Source organism: Pipistrellus kuhlii, unplaced genomic scaffold (genome assembly GCF_014108245.1).
Source record: "Pipistrellus kuhlii isolate mPipKuh1 unplaced genomic scaffold, mPipKuh1.p scaffold_m20_p_7, whole genome shotgun sequence".
NCBI classification, from domain to species: Eukaryota; Metazoa; Chordata; class Mammalia; order Chiroptera; family Vespertilionidae; genus Pipistrellus; species Pipistrellus kuhlii.
The window spans coordinates 5,241,389-5,265,099 of NW_023425573.1; the positions used below are offsets into that span (position 1 = coordinate 5,241,389).

A 23,711-nucleotide genomic window follows, 5' to 3' on the forward strand; every position below is an offset into this window, starting at 1 on the left:
CAATCAACTTTACTATCACCCAAGGATCTGAAACGGGCTTTGGCATATGTCTTTCTCTTTTATACATGGAGGTGGGGAGAAAAAAAAAAAAAAAAAAAAAAAAAAAGCAAGAGGAGTTTTAAAAAATATGATGAAGCCCTGACCCCTTTCAACTCCATTTATAGACTGAGCAGGAATGCCATCCCCCTTGACTGGCGAGCTGTCCAATCCAGCCGGTGCGGGGTTCCGAGAGGCACTGAGTGAAATATATATGCAGGCCCTCAGACCGTTAATCCTCTGGGGCCACCTTCAAGACGCCGGGCCGGGGATCAACCGCTCCGCCACTCCTCTTCCAAGAATCATCTGACAGGTTCTGTTGGAGGTGCTCCTTCTCTCTCTCTCTCTCTCTCTTTTTTTTTAAAAAAAAACCCTGCTTTTCAACAAAATGGCACCAAAGAAGGACGTGAAGAAGCCCGCCGCGGCCGCTCCTGCCCCGGCCCCTGCCCCGGCCCCTGCACCTGCCCCACCCAAAGAGGAGAAGATTGACCTCTCTGCCATTAAGGTAACGACACGGGTGAATGGTTTGGTCACTGAAACATCTTCCCGCAGCAGGGAACTCTAGAAACTTGCAAAAGGTAGATTTTTTTTCTTCATCGAGACCAATGCCGTTATTAGGTGAACTGGTAGGTGTGGAGAGGAGAGAATCCTGATGAAGAAATAAATGAGCTCCAACACGTAATTTCAATAAGATTGCCATGAGTATGGTAATTGCCTGTGGGACCTGTGTTTTCTCCATAGTTTTGCTCTCTAGTTTCCTTTTTCCCTCCCTAAGTTGTTCAAGTGCAATTTATGGGTAATTTATATAAGAGTAAAGGTGATTTGCAAATATTTAAACAAATGCTTGGTTTAATTTTTTAATAAAATCTCTGTAGAAACTAGATCCCTTGTTTGAAAGCTGTATCAAAAAGAACACTTGACTCCTCCAGTGACTTCCAAAAGTTTTAAGACAGCTGAAGACCCAGTTGTCCCAGATGTCCTTATTTGACGGCAGCTTGAAAGAAGGGAAGATTTTTGCAATTCAAGCTAATTTCCCCTTCAGCTTTGCCTAATAAAACTGGATACAACACTAAATGAGATCACAGTGCAGGCAATTATGTACTCAAGTGTTTCAGTGACTATAACTGTCATCTTGTTTATTTATACACGGGATTTAATTCAGAATGCGTGTGCTGTTTCTAAACAAAACTAACACAAAAAATACTGTAAAACTTGGTTGTGTGGCTTTTCGTTTATGTCTTTGAGCTCTTGCATCCTTGAACTAAGGAGAATGTGATTCATTTTTGTGTCAACACTTGCCTGTGATCACAGTTCTTGAATAGCAAAAGGTGAGCTGCTTTTAGAAAAATGATGCAATGCTTGAGGCTGTTACCTCTCGGTGATGTAACCCATCAAATGCGCCCCTTCTCCTCAGTCGCTGGGCTGAGATTGGTCCAAAGGACAGTTTTAAGGTCTACATCCTCAGAACCCTGCCTTATATGGAAAACGCATGGGCAAAAGTGCCTATGCGTGCTCTTTTCCCTTAAGTCAAAAGTTCAGGACACAGTAAATCTGAATTTTGCTAACTTGACACTTTACTTGCAATGGCAAAGCTAACCTACAGATAAACACCTCATTGACTATTTTACTATAATTGCATATTTTGAAAATATTCTTAACATAAATATCTACTTAGGTCATCTTTAGACATATGTGCTGAAGTTAAATAATACATTCATAATTCTTATAACGTTCCTGTTAAACATTAAATTTTACGTTTCCAAGGAGGAGTAGATTATCATCAATATTTTATCTTGAGTTTATAGATAACTGAAGTCAAATTTTCATAGAATCTAATAATGGTGGTTAGGAACTTGTTTTGCTGTTGTTAGGAACTATTATTTTTAATGAATATCTACTTAGGAAGAGAAATGCATGTCAGACCTCCTAATAAATATATTTCCGCCATGAGGACTGCCTGCATACAGCTCATTAAGAGGAAACCAAATGTTTCACCCGCACAACCTAGTTAATGTAGCTGAATAGATGCATGCTGACCACATTGTACAGTAAGCGTGATTCCAGCCACGCCAGTAACTCTGGCTGTCTCTATCCTCTGGTTCGGTGCTCTATCCTAACATTAAAGATAAAAATTAATGTCAAAGCAATTCCTCTTTATATTTATTTGTGATTTATAAGACAATACCCTCTCTTTGTATCGGGGACTACAAGCATCTGGGAAGGGGAAAATGTACCTTTATCTTAAGAAGAAAAAGAAGTAGCTCCCTAATGAAAACAGGCATTAATGTTCTTCCCTGAGAAATGGTGCAAGAATAAGTAAATAAATAAAAGTTTAGCTTGGCAGGTAAGGGGATTTCCAAGACAAGACAAAACATCACTCTTTCAATCAAGAGATTAAATAGATTCCTTGTTTATAGTCAGAAGAAAATTGGTTTATCTTTTCCTCTCTAGGTTGAATTAAAGCTGATATGAGCTAGTGCAACTAAGCAAAAGAAGGAAATACTCCTCGGAGTCTATAAAGATGGGGTCTGTTCCATCTTCATTACTTCCCTGCAGAACAAGAGATGTGATAGGCCCTAGTAAGGGACACAAACCCAAAAAGAAGTTAAGTAAGTCTAGAAGAAATAGGAAGAAATTAACTTTCATCTTTAATTCAGAGAGTCAATTAATTTTTACATAATATATTTTTATTGATTTCAGAGAGGAATGGAAAGGGAGAGGTAAAAACATCAATGATGGGAGAGAATCATTGATTGGCTGCCTCCTGCATACCCCACACTGGGGATCAAGCCCTAACTGGAATCAAACCATGACCTTCTGGTTCATAGGTTGACACTCAAACACTGAGCCATGCCAGCCAGTCCAGAGAGCCAATTCTTGATAGAAAAAGAAAATAGGAGTGAAATGAATATATTTTTGTGAAGGAATTTCAATGCTTTCAATAACTTTCATTTATCAATATGAAATGAGTACGTATTTATAGGTATGATAACATGGCCTAAGAATGTAATGTAACTTGAGGACTTTATAAACTTAATTTCATCCAAGTAGGTAACAAGGCTAATTAAAATGCACATTAAAACATTTCATATTATGATGCTTTTAATCACTTAATGATATTCCTAGTTATATTACCTCATATGTTTTAAACTTTCTTCAAGCAGAGAAAATGAACTTTAAAGAAATTAATAGAGCTATTCTATGTGTTCATTAACTTTCTGAAAACTTAATAAAAAAACTAAATTGGATTTTAAACTTTCATATATCATAAGATTTAGAAATCTATCTGTCCTTTAGTCTTTGAATAATGCTAAAGTTTAAGCATAACGATCTTTGTGTAATATTATAATCATGGTATTATTAAATTCCTCAATATTATTCCCAGCCAATATCTGTGTTTCACATAACATACCATGTTTAACAGCCATTTATTTGACTCACCATAAACTCTGAACAATCTTGTAAATTAATTAGTTTTATCAGTTTCTTAACTGTGGTGATTTGTTTTGTTTTTAATGTGCTTTAAAATATTATTTCCATCCTAGCCAGTTTGGCTCAGTGGACAGAGTGTCAGCTTACGGACCAAAGAGCCCAGGTTCAATTCCGGCTAAGGGCACATAGCTAGGTTGCAGGCTTCTCCCTGGCCAGGGCGCATGCAGGAAGCAACCAATCCATGTGTTTCTCTCACATTGATATTTTTCTCTGTCTTTCTCTTTCTTCCAGTCTCTAAAAATCAATGGAAAAATATTGGGTGAGGATTTTTTTTTTATCTCCTCCTGATTTGTGGGTTATTTGTTTAGAACAGTTTCTTCAATTGTTCTGACATAAAATCTTTGATATCTGACGAAATGTTTATAGGATGTCTTATCTCCATGGATTGTCTATGAGTATCCTTTTTCAAAAACACATTTTCTGCTGATATTTGAACATTGAAGTTATGAGCTCTTTGCTTTCACAGAGATGATACTTCCAACAGCACTTCCCTGACTAAAGAACACTGCCTGACAGAACCTCAAGTGTAGGAATTAAAACCTACCCAGTTGTAGGTACAAATTACACCCGATGCCCCAAATTACAACCAAGTGAAATAACAAAAGTAGATAAGTTATGAAATTACCATGCTACTAGATTTTTAAAGCTCTTCAATGTGTACATGAATAGTTTGCATGCTGCATGCTATAACTTATATGTCAGGATTGCTGTGAAGTGATGGAACTAAGAATCATGTCTCTCATTGTGTGGCTTACATTTTCTCATTGTATTCACCACTCAATCGGGTCATCTCTGACTGGATTGCAGGCGATATGACAAAAAGTGGTAAAGGTACAAAATGCATTGACAGAAACTCATTCAGTAACAAGCCTCTCAGCAACAATTGACCTTGTGCTTGGGAAAACTTAAACTTTCAGTTTAATGGGTAAGGTAGAAATATAGCATTCCTAATAAATACATCTATTTATTTATGGATATTCAGTGGAGGCAAATATATGTATACATTGTGACACCTAACTTATTCTAGTCAGGGATTGTTAGTGTTAATGTTAATCCATAAATTGTTTTTCTCACACCTAACCAGGCTATTACAAACCCAGCCCCACTTAGGAGAATTGTTGGGGAAATCCAATAAGATCATGGCCGTGAAAGGTTTTGAAAATTATGTAGTTCTTTATAATAGAACAACCACATTCCTTGTGAATTTACTCTGTGCCCCGTCATCTTATTGAATCCTCAAAACATTGCACTGAGATCGTTTTAGCCTCGTTTTGCAAGAAAAAAATCGAAAGGTCTAAAACAGGGTCAGTGTTATATCCACGATCAGATAACGAGTGATGATGGAGCTAGGAGTAACCTCACAGACCAATCCAGAGTCCACTGTGTTAAGCATATCACAACCTACCTCCTGCTTACAAAGAGTGAGTTGCTGTTGGTAAGAATGTGTAAAGGAGACTATTTTCCTCTCCAGCATGCAGGGTTAATGTAAGTGGCTCTTACATTACCCTGCACAGCCCTGTGTCGCCACGAGAGGGGGGGACAAGCACACCTCAGAGCAAGTTCATGCCTTAACCTTGGCCCTTCACTACCGTTCTATTCTCCCTATTCTCCGCAGCTTTCCTATCTTCTCATCTCTCTCTGGCTGGTGGGTTGTGTTCTCTTTTACACTTGGAAGGGGGAAAATTGGGAACGAATGAAGACTCCTAGCTACTGTGCTACAGCTTCCTATAAAAAGCTGGAAACAGACCATGTATATATTTTTTCAGTGTTGTTATGAAAGTAGATTGGTAATTGCCAGGGGTGGGGGTGGAAGTGGAAGGAAAGAGTAAAGTGGTCAGAGGATACAAACTTCAGGGTATAAGAGAAGAACTCTGGGGATCCACATACGGTCCGGTGACTAGAGCTAATGATGCTGCATTGTGTATCTGAAAGCTGCTAAGAGACTAAATCTTAAAAGTTCTCACTAAAATAAAAGATAGCTATGTGAGCGATGGACGTTTTAATTGACCTTATTGTGGTAATTATTTCACAGTATCAAAGTCATCACATATCAGATCATCACGTGTACACCGTAAACTTACACAATGTTATATGTCAGCGATTTTCAACCTCTTTCCTCTCATGGCACATAAACTAATTACTAACATTTTGTGACACAATAAGAAAATTTTTTTTTGCTGATCTGACAAAAAGTAGATATAATTTTGATTCATTCACACTGGACAGCTAACATTGTGTCAGCTGTTGTCATTTTTCATTTGACAATCTAAGGGAAAAGCAGTCAGTGCCCCTGACTAAATAGTCAGGTACTGCACATATTAAAACATTCTGCAGAACACTGGTTGAAAATCACTGTTATATGTCACTTATATCCCAATAAAGCTGAAAAAAAATTAAGTTATACCAAATTATTTTTAAATATTGCTAAATGTAGTGAGGCTAATTACATTTTTTAAATGAGTATGTTTTTAATTTTACATACACGTATATTGAATCTGACTTCCAAATTTTGCCATCAGGCTAATCTGAGAATGGTATGGGATTTCTATTTACAAGTAAACAACATGGTTTGAACTGTAAATCCCAACCATACATTAACTGGGGTTATTTATAGAAATATAATGCCACATGTATAATAATAAAATCTTAACCAGTTTGAGGAAGAGAACACATATGGTCAAGTTCTAGTTAGAAGGAAAGAGGCAGGGGGATATATATTGTATAAGTTGCCTTTAAGTTTTCACTATATAATTATAAGAATTTGCCTGTTTTTACTCTGGTCTTTCAATAATATGAGTTAATTTTTAATAGTACTATATAATGTTGATCAATTGTAACATTAATCCATTTGGGATGTGAATATAACTTCAGGAGCAAATCAGAAACTATTTAAGACTATTTCTGAGTGTCCGCATCAAGTTTCCACTTTCAAAAAAGAGAACAGGTGGGAAGAAGTGGAAAACTTTTAAAGGGCATCGGTCTCTCTCTGTAATACTGTGTTTTGAATTACAAATAACTGGCTGATGTCTTTGTGAAGTGAAGTGCGGTCTGGAAAGGAATAGATGTGTTCACCAATTAATGGTCAGTAGCACTTTCAATGTTAAAGAGAATGAAATCTTTGCGAGTCCAGAAGATCATGAAGTGACAGCGCCAAATTTAGCCTCTCGACATTTTAATGCTGCAACTGCACCAGCCCCTGGCACGTTGTCTTTAGAAGTCGGTCCATAATTACCGGCATTCAGCACCATCTGACTCATGGAAACTGTGGGAAGGATTATATTTAGTCTGCTGAGCCTGCACTTTCTTCCACGTCTTTTCATACTGAAATACTTTTTGTATGAAAAGAAGGTCTTTTAGAGTTTGCTTTTACAAGCAAGACTCTATCCTTTGTTTATAACCCAACTCAGAATTTGGAGGGCAAAATTATAATATACAGATAGGAAGGGCTTCAGTGACACTAGTTAAAATTTAAATTATATGGATGATAAATCCTTGCTATTCTAGTCATAAAGGAATAATGGTGAGCTGAAGCCAGAGAAGAAACTTCTCCCTAAAGAGAAAATCACTTCCTAATCAACTTTTTATACTTATTTCCACTGTGGTGAATGAGGTTCTTTGAATCTATCAAGTGCCCAAAGTGATATACTGTCTCCTGTTTATAAAACTTCTGACTCAACTGAACACAGTGTGTGAAATTATATTTTGCTTAAATCCTCTTTAACTAAACTACTTCAAAATAGTATCAATAATTGAATTTTTAGGCACCCTACCCTTTTCCACTAGAAAAAGGGAGTTGAAGTAGATTCTACTAACAAAAAGATGGGAAACTGTAGTAACCCTAGAAATCATTAAGTATAATAATTTATATTTGAGAAAGTTATGATAAGAGATGTTATTTAATCCATAGACACATGATTTGTTATAAGAACCAGAAAAAAAAATTTTGAATGGTTCAATCCCTATCTAGTTTTCTTTCCACTATATCAAAAGACCTGAAACCTCTAAAATGGTAATGTCAATATTGGTGCATACCTATTGTCAGAAAAAAATTTTTTTCTCCAGATAAGTAGGAAAAAGCAGATACTTATAATATATATATATATATATATATATATATATATATATATATATATATATATATAAGCTTAAACAGCTGTTATGACTGGTCGACCGAAAAACCAGTTGACCAAGCGCTATGATGCACACTGACCACCAGGGTGCAGACGCTCAATGCAGGAGATGCCTCCTGCTGGTCAGTGTGCTCCCACAGCCAACCTCCCACGGCTGGCCAACCTCCTGTGGTCCCTCCCCACTACCAGCCAGCCCTGATCAGCCCCGATCAGCCTCAATCGGGACGGGGTGAGACGGCCAATATGGGTCCCAATTGTCGGCCAGGCGAAGGGACCCACATCCATGCATGTATTCGTGCACTGGACCTCTAGTTTCTTATAAAACATGCAACAAATTTTCCTGATGTTCGTATTTTAAAAATCAAAGGAGGGAAAAACAAAAATATAACTTGGATTTTTAACAAATTACATGTGAACAAAAACAATTAGAAAAATTACAACCCACAAGAAATTTTAGATTTATTTATCAATCATTAACCATACAAAAGCTGATGAGAAATCTGAAATGTAGATTTGGGTCACCTTTTATTTTATTTTATTTTTTAATATATTTTATTGATTTTTCAGAGAGGAAGAGAGAGGGATAGAGAGTTAGAAACATCGATGAGAGAGATGTGCCCACAACCAAGGTACATGCCCTTGACCAGAATCGAACCCGGTAAACCGGTTCTGGCTTGGGTCACATTTTAAATGTTTTGTTACAATTTACATAGGTCTCTATTACTTTTTGTAGGTCTGAATTGTGCTGCTTTAATAATTTAACCTTTGCTCTAATGTGCTTGAATTTAGTTGGCTAGTCTAAGCATCTCTGCAGAGAATTAATCATTTCTTTATCTGTTCAGCTCAATTATCCAACACAGCCATCCATTACTCTCTCTCTGTTAGACAATCTGGGCCAGTACTATATTCTCATTTTTCTTGATTTTACCTTTTTATGCCATTACTAGAGGCTCTTTGCATGATGATTCATGCAATAGGCCTTCCTTCCCCTGCCAGCACTGGCACCCAGGACCCAGGCCTTCACTCTGGTCGCAGTGGAGAAGCCAAACCTCTTCAGTCTTCTATCTTTAATCTTTGCTCAGGCTGGAGCCCTCAGTCTCTGCTCCATGCTTGTGTATGCAAATCAACCCACCATCTTCGTTGGGTCAATTTGCATACACACTCCTGATTGGCTGGTGGGCATCACAGCAACGTGGTCAATTTGCATCTTTCTCTTTTATTAGTGTAGATTATAGTCAGCAACCTAAGTATATCCTTTGTTGAGGTAAAAACAATGCAACAAAAAAATATTTATTTCCTTTAAATTGAGTTATTCTGAAATTCAAAGCTCAAAGTTTTAAAAAATAAGACTTCTACTGGTATTTTATGGTGATTCCTAGTAACTCTGTGAGTTTGGCCTGAAAAATTAATAAAGTTTTCCTTAGGATTTGCATACATCCAGATCTTTGTCTCTCTGCCAGGCATTAAATCAGAGGACCTGCAGCAATGTTTTCTTGATTGAAAGCTGGCCCTGGTAGATGAACTGTTTTACTTAGCCTCACCAGTGATCAGTCCCACATGCCTTGCAGTGATGATGAAGCTGTTTAAAGACCGTGGTCTGTGTACCTTGCTAGGGCACTTTCCCTCAGTATCAACAACACACATCTCCCAAATCACCTTGTACTATAACGCTTCTTGTTTTACTACATCTTTTTTAGCAGTTGTTAAGAATATTTTAATTAAATTCATTGGGGTGACATTGGTTAATACTACCAAATCATAACATACATAAATTCCAGAGCCTGTTTGATTAAATGCACTTTACATTTTTCCTTTAAATTTCTTCTATATATGAGAGACTATCTTTTTTAATCAGATAACCAAACCTCATAATTACTTTTAGAAAAATGCTTCTCAAAGTGAGAAAAGACCTATAAACATTGCAATAAAAATCATATTTAGTACCAGTACCTTGTACACTACTACCTGCCTAAATCCAAAGCCAAGCAGTATATAACTCACAAAAATGTGGAATGTTGTTTTACTATTGGTCTAATATAAGTATACATAGACAGAGATAGAAAAAAAAACAGACTTAAAACGAATTGAGGGTTTGCAAAGTAGTGGTCTTGATAATAAATATTTACACAGAATCTAAGCAAAGGCTCTGGAAACCTAAAGGCGCATACATCAATAACAAGATGAGCAGCCTACTATGTGCTTGGCAGTTCTCAGGGCTGGAGATGGCGTGTCAAAGGAGGATGTGAGCGCCTCCTCTAGAGTGTGAGTTCTTTGAAGGGACTTGGAAGTCTCTTCCCTCAGGGAATATCATATCCTAGAGGAGGAGCTTATGTTTGAAGGAGGAGCTTACTGTGCATATGCTCTAATGATTTTAACTTAATGAAAATCCGTTGATCATCTAATGTAGGCAGGTATTTTATAATTGGGGGGGGGGGAGGAGAGTAACATCAAAGAATAAAGACAGAGGCAGCTCACCAAGAGGGAGAGGTTGGAGGAAGCTCTCAATATTACTCATAAGCAATTCAAATCTAATAACATAATGCATATAATTACAAGACTAAAATAAAACACACAAAGAATCATGGTTTTTCTCTAAAGCTTTTAATTTTTGCATCAAAATCATGAAACTTCAACTTATGCAATTATCAATTGTCCCTCCCTTCTATTTTCCCCTAATGATTCAAAGTGTTTAAATATTTTTATTAACTCTCTCAAAGTGTCAGTCTACTTATGAAGATACTTTACCTGGGTACTAATATTGTTTAAATTATATTTTCAGTCCCATTTTGGAACTTAAGACCCTCTGAGATTTTTTTTTTCCACTATTGGTAGTCTTTGAACAAAAAATAACACACATTTTAAGTGCTGATTTCTTTCAAAATGCTTAAGGGAAAGCTGCAAATACACATTTGTCTAGCAGGGGGAGACTTTATGCTCTCTGTGACCATTTCTTTAAAAGTCATATGGAAACAGTACTGACATTAGAATTTCCAACATTCTTATGCCTGTGAGGTGCTTTAAATAGGTAGAAAACTGTTAGACATGTGTGAACATTAGTGGACATGTTAAGACCGATCTTTCCCTGTACCATGTTGCACAGTACCATTCGTGGAAGAGAGTGCCCTCTCTGTTCAGAGAAGCTACCAGGAGACCCCATTACCAGCCACTCCCTGGGATACCTTTCAAATTCTAAAGTACAGCTTTGCCTCCCACAGCCCCCTGTTCTGGGTTCTTTTGTTTCTCAGTCTATAGACTGAGCCATCAAATGTTTGACATAACAGAAACAGAATCAGCATGTTCTAATAGGAACCTACATAAAATTTTTAAATCTCAAATAGAAAGAGAGAAGAAGAATGCAAAAACAGTCTATCAACAGATAATGGTGATTACTAGAGAAAAGGGGGGAGTGGGGAGGTTGGAGGAGATGAAGGGGATTTATAAATATATGGTGACGGAAGGAGACTAGACTTTGGGTGGTGAGCACACAATGCAATATACAGATGGTATACTATGGAATTGTACACTTGAACTCATATAATGTTATTTTTCAATGTCACCACCATAAAGTTAATGTCTTGTTTTATTTTTTTATTACATTAATTGGGGTGGCAATGGTCGACATGAACATACAGGTGTCAGGTGTGGGTTTCTATGTTACAAGATCTGTGTACTGCACCATGTGCCCACCACCCTCAGTCAAATCTCCTCCTGTCACCTCATCTTAGAGTCCTCTTCTTCCCCAGTCCCCTTCCCCTGGCAGCCACCATACTGCTGTTTGTGCTCAGAGTTTCAGTCTTACATCCCACATATGAGTGAAATCATATCTTTCTTAGCTTTTTCTGAATGACTTATGTTTCGTTTTGTTTTGTTTTGTTTTAAAAAGAACCAGGAATAAAGCTTACACACACACACACACACACACACACAGAGAGAGAGAGAGAGAGAGAGAGAGAGAGAGAGAGAGAGAGAGAGAGTGTCTAACAGCTTTCCTGCCTAGAAAAACTTCATAAATTAAAAAAAAAAAATTGACTGGTAAGCCACCATAAAGATAACAGGGAGGGAGGAAAATACCCAATCCTAAGGGTATTAAAGGAGAATGGTGAAAAACAGTGATTAAAGCCATTCCTGGTTTAGATAAGCTTTATACTCCTGAGAATACAGGCTGCAAAAAAATTGATTAATTACAGATTTTCAGGAATTGGCCAGATCACCACTTGGGTGAACCCTAAGAAACTCCCAGAATGCGTGATGCCTTCCAGGTCCTCTGACCTTTTCCACGAGGGGTTGCCAACTGAAACCCCAAACCAGTCCTCTCCAACACGTTCCATTAGTACCAAGACTTGCCCACTTGGAGTCTGCAAAGTCTAAAATTCACTGAGAGCAGGGTCAGCCCAGGCCCCTAGGGAAACCCGAGCCTCCTCGGGCCCTGAGCAAATCAGCTTCTTAAAGGAAGACACTCCGGAGAGCATCTCAGAGACAAAGCCCATAAAAGTACCTAAGGGCTCACTATGGCTGCCTACTATGGTTTCTGGGTTCCTAAAAATAGCCCTCAGGGTTCGGATCCCTTTCCTGCTTTGCCTTAAGAAAGCTAAAGAACTCTCCAAAGGGAGTGGCTGCCTCTCTCCCTGAGACCCGAATAAACTCTGAGGTCACCGCCTCCCGCAATAAAAGGCAGCCTCCGCCAGGGCGGCCCCACTCAGGGACTGCAGCCGCCCTCAGAGACTCCTCATCTCCCATCTCCCATCTCCGCGCTGTTGTGCAGCCCAGCAGCTCCAGCATGGTGGGTCCTACCAGAAAAGTAGTTGGCATTTGCAGGAGGAAAGAGATAGGAGCTATAGTCTTACTGAGGAAAAAAGGCAGACGTAGATAGATATTGGGGAGATAGCTTATTCAATAGGAGTCTTTAGAATCTGCTTTGGGTTTTGGGTGAGGGGAGGGCGTGAGGATAGAAGAAGTCATCTGAGCTATTATGCCAGCTGGGAAAATAAGACTTAGTCCCCAAAAGAAGTAGTTTATGATTCATCAATGTTTGCTATATCACATAAGGTTTATTATATCTAAATTTAGAAAGAAAAATAACTCTGCAACTATAGGAAAATATTACACCTTAAAAAACAACCAAATTATGTCAATTTCTAAAGCCAAGTAATCTACTTCTGATGCATTAAGTAAAAAATGTGGTGGTTAAACAGAGGAATGCTTGTAATGATTCAAGGCAGTGCATCTGTACTTCCTAAAACAGTGTACCTGTGTTAGACAAATCTTCAATACACTCTAGGTTATTATCTTATTCTAGGAAGTATTTGGCTTGGCCTCTGTTAAACCACTGATTCGTTGAGGAGAGATGTTCCCTAACTATCTTTTGCAATAGCTTTTTCTTTATCCTAGACTCCAACATATCCTAAGGCAACCTTCTTATTCTATGAAACCTACATGGCTCTCTAAAAAGTTTCAGGACAGACAGCACTCGATTCTGTCAATGCATTTGAAAGAGTACTAGCTGTTTTATTCTTTCTCCCTCTCGCCACCGCAGTCCTTCAGTGCTGACCAGATTGCTGGTAAGTGAATTGAGCTTTTCTACTTCAGATGTAGGCAGAACACTGCCTACTTTCAGAAATATCACTTATCTCTAAGGCATGCGAGTACCCGGCTCAACCTGTGAGTGTCCAAGCTATGCCTGAACTCTGGAAAGTAGGCTGACTTTGGGAGCTTACTTGAAAGATGACTCAGGGAATGAGCTTGGATACACTGGAAAGTCAGGACATGTTGGTTGGTTAAAATATTCTTTGTGGTTAATTTCTTCCTAACAGATCGAGTTCTCTCAGGAACAGCAGGATGGTAAGTTTAAAAGATATTGCTGTTGACATGCACACACTCAGAAAGATGGATTTGGAAAGCCAGCTCCCTCTGGATGAGATTAGCTCTTCCCTAATGGCCCCCCGATGGTGCTGCCACTCTAAATATAAATGCTCTCAGTCACTCTAACTCCTCTCAGCACCCCAAGCAGCCCCTCCTTAGAATTAGCCATCAGAGGTTTAAGCAAACAATAGCTAAACACTTCAAAATAGGCCCTGATTTCTAAATACCGATATAAATATATGTACCCCAAAAATATGTCAATTTTGGATGGCTAATTTGTTAATCAAATACTTAAAGAAAGATTTTGCAAGTCTGAATTGCTCAATTTGGAAAATAAAATAATTATTATAAAACTGCCAATTACCAAATCTCCATAATCTCAATGGGCACTATAATGCATTGAGAGAAATAATGGGTCAAGTAGATATAGGATAAAAGTAAATGCACAGACAAAGAGGGAAGAGTGTTTGTCATAAACTGGGGGGTGGGGTGGGGGGGGCAGTAAGACAGGTTCCCGGGGGGTAACCTAAGAATGAATGACAGGATCAAAATATGGTATTAGTTTAAATTCATTAGAATATCTTTTATAAAAACAGTGACTAAGAAACTTAAACTCTTATGATTCAAGAGAATCAGAATACTTTCCCTAACACTCCCATTTTTTTCTCCTTTCAGTCTTGTAATCCAAGAATCCTGTGCCCTATAAGATCTTATTTTTTCACTAGAAGTGTACTGAGGCATGTTTTATGGAATGATTGTCCCATATTCAAAGAAAGTGAGATAGAAATACATCCACAGAAGAGAAGGGAAGAAAAAAATAGGTGTATGATATATAACTTAGAATATTGGTCAGAATAAGTTTATTAGACATGTTATGGTATATAATATGTAATTATAAATAAAGGTGATTAATAAGGATCTATTCAAAGACTCAGTTCTCCACCTAAAGAATTCCACAGTTTCCTGTGTTTTAGTGTCTGGACTATCTCATGTTCAAACATCAGTGAAGGAAAAAGAGGATATTTGCTGTAGTAGCAGTAGTACAGACATGCGTATCCACATCATGGTTAATGGCCTTGTGTAAAACAATTGGATAACTTCATGACTCAGAACTCAATATCCTATAAAATTATACTACAAAGGACTGTTTTTTTTTTATTCAAAATAGTTGGCACTTCTGTAATTTGTTTGATTTTCTGATTCATTTTTAACTAGTAATACTGCAACATTTTCAGCTAACTTCATCCTAGTCCTCTTAAATGTCTACTTTACGGGGTCATTTTGAAAGCCAAACTATGGTAGGACCAAACAATAGAAAACTTTAAAACCCTTACAGGGACAGAAGGGAAATTTAAACTATTAAACTATTACTATGAAAACTATCATTTCATATATGAAATAGGTTTTAGATACAGAGTTTGGTAAATATTGGTGTGGCGGACTGTTTTTTCTCTGTGTCAGGAAAACAAATGTTTCTTAGTAGCATTTTTAAATGAAATGGAAATCCTATTTGTTCAAAAAGAATGAAGACTTCCTTTGATTATCCCTTGTTTAATGATTAAGTAGTTTTGCTCAAGGCTACTCTATTTGAATGTTTCATAGGTTTGGAGAAAAGAAGAAATAACAAATAGAAAATCAGAGCATCCTAAAGGTCTAAGTCCTCCTATGCTGTCCAGTAGAGTTGTCACTGGCCACATGTGGATATTTAAATTTAAAATGTAAATAGTTAAGAATAAATACATTTCAAAATCCATTTCCACAGTTGTAGTAGTTGCCTTCTAGTGCTCAAGAATTGCAGGTAACTGGTAGCTACATTTTGGGGCAATCCAGATATAGGACATTTCAATCATCACAGAAAGTTCTAGAGCATTATTGCTCTACACAAGGGGCTGGCAAATATTTTTTTCTGAAAGGATGAAAGAGTGAATATGTTAAGCCTCATTGGCAAATGCAATCTCTGTAAAAAGAACCCATATCTGTTGCTGATGAAAACAGCCATAGATAATACCTATACAAATAGCTGTATTCCAACTTTATTTACAAAAACAGGTGGCCAGCCCCTGGGCAGGAGTTTGCTAACCCATGTTCTAGACTCTCCAAGAGAAAAACGTAAGCCTTAGAATTCTGGGACAGGAAGAACAATATCTTTCTGGCCTTTAAATCAACATAAGGTTTAATGTCAGGAAGATTCTATTACAGCCCATAAAATTCCTATTTCTATATCAAGTATCTGACCAGGGTAATAGTGAGCCCGCTGAGCAATTTGTGCATGAAAGCCTGGAGTCAGTAACAGGAATAGTTCAGTTTCGTGTGTCCCTTAGAAAGATGAAACAATATTTGACTTAATGACCCCACAGGGCCTGGGGCATGTTTTCAGATTAGGAAAATGATCTTTTATAGCCAAATTGCAGAGAATATGAGGGGAAAGTTTTAGCAAAGAAAGGAAACATGATCACAGTAGTTGACAGTGAAAATGCCTGGCTCAATCTTAGATTAGTGGGTGGAGGGACAGTAAAATAGGGTATTTTGCTGAGTAACCTATCCAGAAGGTATCTTTTGATCCCGAACAACTAAAGGCCTAAAAGAAGGCTGCTTTCACCTCTTTCACTCACAAATGCTTTTTGAATGTTGTTAGTATTAACTCCAACAAGTTACCATGAGTACTTCTGGGTTCCCCGGGGAATTCATTTAGTTAAATTTAGAAGGTTCTATTAAAATGTCTTTATTGGCCCCTAATCCATAGTAGTATCTCTTTCTGTCTTTTTGGTGTACATGCCTTAATTCTTTTTTAATGTAATTCTGAAAGGCAAAGCCATTCTATTAAAGGAGAATGACAAAACTTAGGAAACAAGGAATATAGTGGTCATGATTTAAAAAATTCACTTTAAGAATGTGTATTTATTCACACACACACACACACACACACACACACACACGAGTACAAGTAAAATGGAAATCTGAATGAAAGTGGTGGTATCTATCAATGTGAATACCCTGATTTCAACAGTATACAATGATTTTGCAAAACGTTACTATTGGGAGAAACTAGGCAGAGGATTTATGACATCTGTACTTTTTCTCTAAAGTGCATGTGAATTTTCCATTATCTCCATAAAGTTTTCATTAGGAAATATGTACTTAAAGCTAACATAGCAACATGTTGTCATATGTATGACCTGAAAAAAGAATAGATTATCATAGCAACAGACCCAAACACATATTCCTCCTTCTGAATAATTTATACTAGGAGCCTATTACCGTCACACATTGACATGGTTAAATGATCACTTATAGAATTTTGAGATTTGTCTCATCTTTCTAGATTTTTTTCCTAAAAAAAATTGAAGTTACTCCTGAAGAAAACTAGTTAAGGGGAGTATGTAGGAAATTTGTAACTCAAGAGGAGGTTTTTTCCATGTAATTTGAGAAGTTTGTGTTGACCTCATAAACACAACCCCATTTGAAAACTTGTTTTTCTTGAAATGTTATTAATGTTTAATTATATGAGAGGTTATATAAGGAATTCTTAAAGCCTCAGAATTCCCTAACCCATTCCTGCTTCCCACACAGATGAAGAAAATATGAACAAATATGACTAGAGGATCCAATTCCCATATCTGATTAATAATTACATATGACTTGAAATTGGAAATGCTGCTTTAAAATAGGGCTTGTCCGTGATTATCTGAACTAGGAAAAGGGAGAATCTAGCAATCACAATGTCAGTGGTTGGAAATACTTGTAAAATAGTTTGAACTGGATCTTTGATGAAATTAGGGTTAACTTATAGGTCTGAGGTAGAAAAGGAAAAAAAAAAATAAAGCCCGCTAATGCTTCTTGTTTCTTACAGATTTCAAGGAGGCGTTTCTCCTGTTTGACAGGACAGGTGACAGCAAAATCACCTTAAGCCAGGTTGGTGATGTCCTCCGGGCTCTGGGCACAAACCCCACCAACGCAGAGGTCAAGAAGGTCCTGGGAAACCCCACCAATGAAGGTAAACCCCATGTTTCCCCAATAAGTTGAGAAATGTGTGTGTGTGTGTGTGTGTGTGTGTGTGTGTGTGTGTGTGTGTTTCAGAGTAAGAGAGATTTATTAAGAAATAAGTTTCACAGAATAGGACTTAATTGGCTTTTGATGGTAAGTGTGCCACTTGGCTAGAGTCAGTTTTTTCCCTCATAAAGTAAGTTAACCTTCCTTTGAGAATTTGCAAGCTTGATAAAATTTCATGCTAATGCAAGGAAATAATATTTAATGCTAACATCATTATCATCATCTTATCTTAATGCTCATAATTTAAAGGTTAATGAAATGAAATAAAACCCAAGTCTACACATTTTTTCAAACCTTCAAAGGCAAAATTACATTTTGACAAAGATGTTAAATATGACTAAAACATAATGCACTTTGCAAATAACTCCAAGTAAATTATAATAGCACATCCCGAGAGGATATCTGCTCTGATTAAAGCCAGAGAAATGAAATCAATGTTTTCAGGAGACAGAAAATACCTGCTGGCTTGGCCCAATGGCCTGTCTTTTGACACCCTGCTGCTGTAAGACTCTTAAAGGAAACTCAGCTATCTTAATTAATAAAAACAGGATGAATCTTAATCAGAGTAATTTTTTTTTTTTTACAAAAAGACCTGAAAATCTAAGCCAGACCTGCATTCAGTTGCCCAAGTTAAATCACAGGACCAAAGTCAATGACATACATAAGTAGCAAAATTGCAGAACTTATTTGCTCAAGACAGAAATCCAGGCTTCAGTCTAGAACAAGAAAAAAGAATGAATCCCAAAGGTTCGTGGCAAAATATTATAGTCTACTGGGAAACAAACACACGAACAGCAACAAGACCAAACTGACGTCTTTTCAAGTAGACATGTGGGCTGTTTATCTTTGCCATAGGGGAGAAAAACAAAAAAAAAACAACAACTAATTTCTTTTTTTCTTTGATAATTAAAATGACAATTTTCTTGTGTCACAAAAGAAAAAAACAAACCAACACTTACTTCTAAAAAACCTAACTCTAAATCAGTCTGCTAGAATACTCATCAGAGCTCATTTTCTTTGGAGGAAAATGTCCAGGTAAATCACACAAAAATATTAAATTAAATCTGGCCAGTGTGGCTCAGTGGTTGAGCATTGACCTACAAACCAGGAAGTCTCAAAGCATATGCTTGGGTTGTAGGCTTGGTCCCCAGTGGCATGAGGAGGGCCTGTAGGAGGTAGCCGATCAGTGATTCTCTCTCATCGATGTTTTATCTCTCTTCCTCTCCCTTCCTCTTTAAAATCAATAAAAATATATTTTAAAAATATTAAATTGACAATACTAGAAAAATAGCAGCTAACATTAAGTACTCAGTTGTCCCAGGTACTGTAACAAACTTGGCTTGTGTCATCTTATTTCATTCTCATACTAACACTATGCAATATCTCTATTTTAGAGATGAAGACGCTGAGACACAAATTGGTTAATCAGCTTGCCTGTAATCACATAGTTGTAAACAGTGGATTGGAGAGAAAAGTTCAAGGTCTAGGACTCCACAGCTCAGGCTACTAACTATTACATTACCAAATTTTTCTCACCAGCAACTTATCAATTGAAATTTACACTGTATGAAGATTTTTCAAGTCATCTAGAATAAACTTTCAAGTTCAATTTGAAACTCAGAAATGGCATTTTATGTTTGCTAACAACTCCCCAAATTGCAATTTCTTCCAGAGATGAATGTCAAGAAAATTGAGTTTGAACAGTTTCTTCCCATGATGCAAGCTATTTCTAACAACAAGGAGCAGGGCACTTACGAAGACTTCGTTGAGGGTCTGCGTGTCTTTGACAAGGAAGGCAATGGCACAGTCATGGGTGCTGAACTCCGTCACGTTCTAGCCACACTGGGTAAGGAAATTTGTTTTAGTGGAATTAGCAGAACAGACTATAGAAGAAGGAGTATGACTTGGGGCAATCATGTTAAAACCAAGGTAGATACAGAGGGAAAATGTAAGAGAGAAGTCAAAAGTTAACCATTTCAATTGACTACAGTGTCAATGAAGTGAATTTGGGAAAAATGGTAACTTAAATTACTGGTAATGAGTAGTAAAACACTGTAGTTTGCATAGGATAAAGTTTGGATATTTGTGTACAATGTGAACTTAATTCATTCACTCAGAAACTTTTATTGACAACCTACTAAGTGGGAGAGGAATAGGAAGGGCTTGGTTCCTATCCTTCAAGAGCTTAGTCATAGTTCCAGGAGTTCCAAAATAATCACTTATGGTGGGAATTTTGAAAATATTCTCTGACCTCCTTTCTGAACAAAGAGTTTTGTTTCATCAGGTGAAAAGATGAGAGAGGAAGAAGTGGAAACACTGATGCAAGGTCAAGAAGACTCCAATGGATGCATCAACTATGAAGGTACAATCTCATGTGCTCTGGTAGTTACTGCAGTAGGAAGCCTATTGCAGGAATCTTCCTGTAAGAGGCATCTAGCACTTATATAAAACCCAGAAGGCACTTCAAATTTGGACAAATTCAACCACATAATGTTTTTTAATTTATATGGAAAAAGCCACCAGAAGCAGTTAAAAGACAAACAGCAGACAATATTTTCCTAATAAAAAGTTATAATTTTATAAAGGGACCACAACCTAATAAAAAAAATTAATAGATACATGAACAGACACTTCATAGGAAAGGAAAGTATATATACAAATACAGTATAATATGCTAAACTTCATTAATAACATGAGACATGCAGATAGATACTACACTGAAATACCATTTTTAAATAAACTGATTTCTGAAGATTAAAAGTTTGACCAAACTTTGGGGTGAGAAGAATGTGTGGACAAAGCTGCTCTTATGCATTCCTGCTGGAAATGTAAATCATTTAAATCCTTGTGTGAAGGGGTACTAGCAGTTCTAACAATATACTTCAAGGAATGTGGACATTCTTGCAGTCAAGTGCAATGAATGATACATAGTTAATTGTATACTAGAGACCTGGTGCACAAAATTTGTGCAGGAGGGTGTGGTGGGGGAGTTGTCCCTCACCCCAGCCTGCACCCTCTCCAATCGAACATCCCTCTCACAATCCAAGACTGCTGGCTCCCAACTACTCACCTGCCTGGCTGCCTGATTGCCCCTAACTACTTCTGCCTGCCAGTCTGATCACCCCCTAACCACTCCCCTTTCAGCCTGATTGATGCCTAACTGCTCCCCTACTGGCCCAATTGCACCTAACTGCCCTCCCCTGCTGACCTGGTCACCTCTAACTGCCCTCTCCTGCTGACCCAATTGCTCCTAACTGCCCTCCCCTGCAGCCTGGTCCCCCTCAACTGCCCTCCTCTGCTGGCCTGATCACCCACAAATCCCCTGCCAGCCATCTTGTGGTGGCCATCTTGTGTCCACATGGGGGCAGCCATCTTTGACCACATGGGGGTGGACATCTTGTGTATCGCAGTGATGATCAATTTGCATGTTTCCTCTTTATTAGATAGGATATTTGAACAATTTAATGTTCATTAATGTAAGATGGATTAAATAGATTCTGGTACATCTACACAATGAAATATCCTATAGCCCTAAAAAATAAGGACATTCTTATTTACATTTATTGTAATGTCTCCAATATACTGGGTATATTACTAAGTGAGAAAAATAAGTGCAAAAGAATTTGCAGAGTATGCCATCATTCCTGTAAAAAAAAATTTTAAACATATATTTGGCCCTTCCTGTTTTGGCTCAGTGAATAGAGCATTGGCTTATGGACTGAAAAGTCCCAGGTTTGATGTCAGTCAAGGGCAAATGCCCTAGTTTCAGACTCGGTCCACATTGGAGAGTGCAAGAGGCAGCCAATCAATGATTCTCTCTCATCACTGATGTTTCTATCTCTATCCCCCTCTCTCTTCCTCTTTGGAATCAATAAAAATGTATATTTTAAAAAGAAGCATATATTTGTATTCTCTTATATGCATTTAATAGCTCTATGAACTTAGCTATAAAGGAGAAACTAAATATCTGGGAGACAGTGGTGAGAAACTTTTGTTGTTGTTGTTATAAGCTCTTCTATACTTTAAAGAAGAAATATTTAATCATGTGAATCTGCCCCTTACTCAAAAATCAAATTTATAAAATCAGGGCAAAGGCCATAAATCCAGTAATATGTATAGCAGGCTGTACAGAGCATAAAAAATAAGCTTCAGTGTTATAGCTAACATTAATTAGGATTGAAGTAACTTTTAAAACCTCTTTTTTATTAAATTTGACTAACTCTAAACTGTCTGTATTGTGCCTACAGCTTTTGTCAAGCATATCATGTCTATCTAAATGGAGCTCTCAAGGTATATATATATTCTCTTTACTATTAAGACTTTCTTGATTTTTTTTTATTTTCCTTAACTGCTTCACTTTATAGTCTGTCCATATAACTAGTATTATTCTTAAAAGTTATTTATATGAACCAGAAAACTTCAACTTCCTGAAACAGGTTATGTAGGAATAGATCATTTTATATAAGTTTATAAGCAAAAATTTCAGAAGTTTAATAGCTAAATCCTATCTTTGTACTTATGAGTATACAATGAAGAGAAGTTAACTAATTTAGTTGGAACATGACACTAATAAAAGTATGGGCCTAAGTTTGCTGAATAACATGCAGTTTTTAAAAACTACCACTCGAGAAAACCATGCTATCGCAGTCAAAGTTAAGCACTTGCAACCAGGTTCTTACAACAAGGAAATGTTGGCTCGTTTGTGCTTTTTCTTCTTTGCACTTCACATTAAAATAAAAATCTAGCCAAAACCAATTGTGCCAGGTTCGATTCCGGTCAAGGGCATGTACATTGGTTGCAGGCACATCCCCGGTAGTGGGTATGCAAGAGGCAGCTGGTCGATGTTTCTCTCTCATCAACGTTTCTAGCTCTCTATCTCTCTCCCTTCCTCTCTGTAAAAAATCAATAAAATATTAAAATAAATAAATAAATAATCTAACTCATTTCCCCTTTTCTTTACAGATCAAGCATTGTTTAGGAAGACTGGCTGGAAACTTATTCATAACACCATGTCCAGATCTGTTTACCATCATCAGAAAAACAAAACAATGTAGACCATTCTAGACTGAGGACTTCCTGAATTTTTTTATATCTACATTTCTCTCTGAATTGCATTCATGTAACACGAACCAAGTGTCTCCTGCTCTAGACAAGGATAAAACACTGACAATCTCAAACCCAAGCACCACTCTTTATTTTCTGCCTTGGGTTCATCATCATCCTTAAATTAAAAGAGCAATAAATAATTTTGTTCAGTCTGGAATATTCAACTTGCTTTGTGCTTTTTTCTTCTTAGATAAAAATAATTTTTAAAACCTTAATTCTGTTGTTAATGCATAGAATATTGATGAATTAAAAGAACAAATCAGTATAGTCTATATAGAAAATAACAGAATGAATAGTAGTGATAATCACATATTATTGAAAAAGCGAAATGAAGTCCTAGCTGGTTTAGCTCAGTGGATAGAGGGCTGGCCTGTGGACTCAAGGGTCCTGGATTCAATTCCGGTCAAGGGCACATGCCCTGGTTATGGGCTCGATCCCTAGTAAGGGGCGTGCAGGAGGCAGCCAATCAATGATTCTCATCATTGATGATTCTCTCTGTACCTCTCCCTTCCTCTCTGAAATCAATTATATATATATATATATATATATATATATATATATATATATATATGTGTGTGTGTGTGTGTGTGTGTGTGTGTGTATGTATATATATATATGTGTGTGTGTATATGTATATATATATGTATATATATATATGTGTGTGTGTGTGTGTGTGTGTGTGTATATATATGTGTGTGTGTGTGTGTGTATGTGTGTGTGTGTATAAAGAAAGAAAGAGTGAAATGGAGAACTGAAGAAATTCAGAGGATCAGAGATGTTTTAATATAAACTACCCAGGCAAATCAAGATGAAAGCAGGCATTCTCGGTTGCATGTAAATCATTGTATTCATGGTTTGAACTATTTCACCTCTAGTGATAATCTGGCCTATTAGAAAATTCTAATAAGCCCTAATCCTTCTCACTGAATGTCTTCAAGGATAATATTTAAAGTGACCTTTCAGCTGTCACTGGAAAAACCTCTCTGGGATGAGACTGTTATTCAAGAACATATCTACTAATATTCTGTCTCCTGCTAT

At 37.1% G+C, this 23,711-nt stretch overlaps 1 protein-coding gene across 2 annotated transcripts; it reads left to right on the plus strand.

Annotated features, from left to right (window-relative positions):
• The first annotated feature begins 261 nt into the window (after positions 1-261).
• Positions 262-22,830, plus strand: MYL1 (myosin light chain 1). 2 transcript variants are annotated; one of them, XM_036420766.2, is made up of 7 exons: positions 262-541; positions 13,469-13,496; positions 17,368-17,511; positions 19,240-19,413; positions 19,852-19,929; positions 21,815-21,857; positions 22,530-22,830. In XM_036420766.2, exons 1-6 carry the CDS (start codon positions 425-427, stop codon positions 21,841-21,843), a joined length of 570 nt encoding a protein of 189 aa, XP_036276659.1. In that variant the 5' UTR covers positions 262-424; the 3' UTR covers positions 21,844-21,857; positions 22,530-22,830. The 2 variants fall into 2 exon arrangements, with proteins under 2 accessions (XP_036276659.1, XP_036276660.1); XM_036420767.2 differs by lacking the exons at positions 262-541; positions 13,469-13,496 and adding exons at positions 12,299-12,438; positions 13,192-13,216.
• The last annotated feature ends 881 nt before the right edge of the window (positions 22,831-23,711 follow it).